This window comes from Theobroma cacao, chromosome 9 (assembly GCF_053813885.1).
Source record: "Theobroma cacao isolate CCN51 chromosome 9, ASM5381388v1, whole genome shotgun sequence".
NCBI lineage: Eukaryota > Viridiplantae > Streptophyta > Magnoliopsida > Malvales > Malvaceae > Theobroma > Theobroma cacao.
This window is the reverse complement of record NC_142647.1, coordinates 40,015,012-40,019,235: the sequence shown is the minus strand read 5'-3', so window position 1 is coordinate 40,019,235 and position 4,224 is coordinate 40,015,012. Positions and strand designations below refer to the sequence as shown.

General features: G+C 35.3%; 1 protein-coding gene across 1 annotated transcript; it reads left to right on the top strand.

The window, feature by feature from the left end:
- Positions 1–1,803: 1,803 nt before the first annotated feature.
- On the top strand, positions 1,804–3,512 carry UCNL (AGC (cAMP-dependent, cGMP-dependent and protein kinase C) kinase family protein). The gene has a single exon (XM_088809460.1). The coding sequence runs from the start codon at positions 1,953–1,955 to the stop codon at positions 3,210–3,212; it is 1,260 nt and encodes a 419-aa protein (XP_088665586.1). The 5' UTR covers positions 1,804–1,952; the 3' UTR covers positions 3,213–3,512.
- The last annotated feature ends 712 nt before the right edge of the window (positions 3,513–4,224 follow it).

Below are 4,224 nucleotides of genomic sequence, written 5' to 3'. Positions count from 1 at the left end.
AAAATAAAAATACTTAACACAATTAGATTATTTGGCCTAAAAAAAAACACTAGATAAAGTGAAACCTATTTTCAAAACTTAATATTATTATGTCTGATAAACGGTTGGTTCAATTAATAAGCTCATCGATTTTGAAAATATATAATTTTAAATATGAGTTTTACAAATAAATCTTTGTTTTTATTAATTTGGAATGCTCCAATCTTATAAGATGTAATACATTTTATCGTAATTTAATAGCCTAAATAGTTCATTCATCTGACGTTTTATATTAAAAAAATTAATGTTGTGATAAAAAAAATAGATAGGAATTTGGAAGGTGACAACATTCCAACAGCATAACCTAAATTCATCAAGATGCACGATCATATTTTGCCCTTAGATTATGGGTAGTCCCCATGTGAAAATCGTACAGAACCAATCTTTTTTTGTCTTTTGCTTGGCTCTATGCATCTTTTCTTTACTCCAAACACGTGTGCCCACTTTTTCTTAGCAAATTTACTTTCTATTTACAAGAAAAAAAGAAAAAAAAAGAAAGGGCTACCCACTTTAACCGACTCATTACATTTAAGACCTCCTTCCATTTGGGTGTCAATTACATATATATTTTTTTTGAGTAAAATTATTCTACTCTCATAATTAAAATAATAATGGTGGCTACCGCAATGCAAGATGGAATAAAGGACACTCGTGAAGGACATTTGGTCCCTTTAAAAGTTAGTATTGGGGGGATATTTGTTGTCTCGGGGCAATGCTCGCTAAAGCATATACACATATATATATATATATATATATATATACATATATATATACATATATATATACATATATATGATACAATGCAATTCTATAAATTCCTTTGTGAATTTAAAAAATTACACCATTACTATATAAATATATAATACTTTCTTTGTTTCCTATTGTTTGTTTTAGTGTGTTTTATATTAATTTTTTTTAAAAAAATTACGCATAATGCATGCTTGAAAAAATCTTTGAATTATTTTAAAATTTTAAATAATTCTTTATTTTTTTTATTAGATTCCATCAAGTTCTTATACTATATTTTTATTTTAGATCAAATAATTCTTTATAACAAACGATTGACTAATTATCATTAATTTAAATATCATTTATCATTTTACACTTATGTAGACTTTATATTGATGTAAAATGTGAAAAATACCACATTGTCATGCTATTATGCCACTTCAACATATTGTATTATAATCTAGTTTGACATGTCAATATACCGCATTAGTGTCACATGATATAAAATAAAAAATTGTATTTTGATTAATAATAATTAGTTAATCCTTAATCATACGCTTATTGGATTCAAAATAAAAATAAAAAAGATTTATTTAAATTTATTTGAATAATTAAAGAGTTTTTAAAATAATATGTCAAAATTCTTTTTAATTTATTCGAATAATTTGTTTTTTTATATATTACTATGTTTTCTAAAGAATTGAACATGATGAGAATTTGTGATTAATAAAAAAATAAAAAAGGTAATAAAGTGAGTTTAATGAGAGTGTTAGGTCTAAGTGTCACAATAATAGAATAGATAAAAATGCAAATGCAATGTACTGAAAATATGGAGCAAATTGATATAATGAGCTAAAACTTTGGGTTTGCTTTTTGAGAAAAAGTTGTGATTTTCTTGTTTTGAGTAAACAAGGCCAAATGAAGAGAACTTTGATTTGGATGCAGTATTTCAATCCACCCCACGTAGGAGCCAAAACCCCTGTACCACTCCACACACACCGAGAGAACCTCACCTCAACGCCTCCCCCCCACCCCCAACCCCAAAAGAAATATAGATAGACTACTACAAACCAAAAACAAACTATATAAACCAAACCCCAACCATCAAAGCCATCTCTCTCTTCCCCAACATTCTATTCCTTTTTCTTCTTCTCTCTTCTTTCTTCTCTTTCTCTCGCTCTCACATGGAGAATCCTTCATTTTCACCACCATTTCCACCTGAGTTAGATTTAGACAACCTCAAAGCCATCAAAATCCTTGGCAAAGGAGCCATGGGCACTGTCTTTCTCGCCCACGACACAGTCACCGACCCCACCGCTCGTTCCCCGTTTGCCCTCAAGGTTGTCCAAAGATCCAAACATGACGCTGATCGTCGGGCCCTTTGGGAAATTGGGGTTTTGACCAGGCTTTCTACTCCCGACCCAGCTCTTCACCACCCATTTCTTCCTCGTCTTTTAGGTCGTCTCGAAACCCCTGAGTTCCTTGCTTGGGCTGTCCCTTACTGCCCTGGCTCCGACCTCAACGTCCTCCGTTACCGTCAAAACGATCGCGTCTTCTCCGCTGCTGTTATCCGGTTTTACCTGGCTGAGATCCTCTGCGCTCTCGAGCACCTGCATTCCCTGGGCATCGTTTACCGAGATCTCAAGCCTGAAAATATCCTCATTCAACAGTCAGGTCACGCAACTTTAACGGATTTCGACCTTTCGCGCAACTTAAAAAGGAGGCAACTATCAGATATTTTAACTGACGAGACAAAGGATCAGAATTCTTTGTCTGAAATTCCGGTCCGACGTAAATATCGACGAAACTTTATTCGTTGGATCCCCGTTGTACCTGATAACAAGTATAACAAAGCTTTGAAGAAAGCGAAATCAGCCCGAGTCAGCCCAGTGAGTCGACGGAAGCTGAGTTTCTCAAACGGGGAACGTTCCAACTCGTTCGTGGGTACCGAGGAATACGTGTCACCTGAAGTAGTACGTGGAGATGGACATGAATTCGCCGTCGATTGGTGGGCTCTCGGAATTCTAACCTACGAGATGCTCTACGGGACGACGCCCTTCAAAGGGAGGAATCGCAAAGAGACGTTTCGAAACATTTTGGCCAAAGAGCCTGAGTTCATGGGACAACGAAACGCTTTGACGGATTTGATCGGACGGTTACTACAAAAGGATCCCAAAAAGAGACTCGGGTATCACAGAGGAGCATGCGAGATCAAGGAGCAAGCGTTCTTTAAAGGGGTCAGGTGGGACCTCTTAACTGAAGTGTTACGACCGCCGTATATTCCGTCGAGAGACGACTGCGACTTGACGGAGAAAGTAACCCCCGGACGAATGGACATAAGGGAATATTTCCAGAGTTTGAAGGCTCCGTCGTCTATGCCACCGTCACCGTTACCATCACCTTCATCGGATCATAGACGGAATGTTTCTTTTACGGAGTACTAACGCACGTGTGAGAGTTTGCATGCACGTGTAAGGCTCAGTTAGATAAACTCCTTTTTCTTTCTTTTTAGTTTTCATTCTGTAGTGTACATAAAATAACAGTAGAAACCTGAAAATGGCGGGGATTAGTGGTATAAAGCCATTATAAATTGTAGTATTATACAATTGTTTATAGGGTTATTATACTATTTGATGAGTAATTTTTTTATTTACTACTTTTTGATACTAGACCTTCATAGCGCGTGTATTGGACGCTCCGCCGTGAGGATTGGTTCGGAAAGAAAAGAAAAGGTCTTTTCCTGGTATGGAAGAAATTGTTGCATTTCTTAGTAATAATAATTCTACGAAGAATCTTACAGGGAAATTAAGGCTATTTTATTCCTGTATGGACATAATTATACAAGGACAGCGGTCAATATGGGGATGGAACAAGATAGAATAATTTATGGTCAAGGAAAATGAGGAATTAATTTGAAAATGGGAAAAAGGTGTTAGAGTGAAGCTTTGAGATGTAGGGATAAGTGGGCTCAAGTGGTTAAATCGAAATCATTTGTGTTACCTAAAGATAATAATGGTAATACTGTTGGTTCCGTGAAGAGTGGTAATTCAAGGGTTCCACTGTTCTCTATATAATTACCACGAAAAGCTACCGCCTTCCTTCCTTCCTTCCTTCCTTCCGTCCTTCTCCCTTAACACGTGCTCACCCTTCTAGCTTTTGTTTTTTCCCTATGAATTTTCTCATCAATATAAAAATTAATTCAATTAATGTTGCTGATTTTATGGTATTTGGAAGAAAGAGCTGACTCCATCATTAAATATAAAAAAAAAAATCCATAACATTAGTTCTTGGTGTAAGAGGCATTTCTTAGGGTTAAAGTATTTGAACAGAGAAAGAATTCTTCCAAGTAATATATTATTAGAGGGAAGCAGGAGGAGGAAGTTGCTTGGAAGATTACCTTTCAATTTTAATGTAATTGTACGTAATTAATTTATTTACAAATATCAATAAACACAA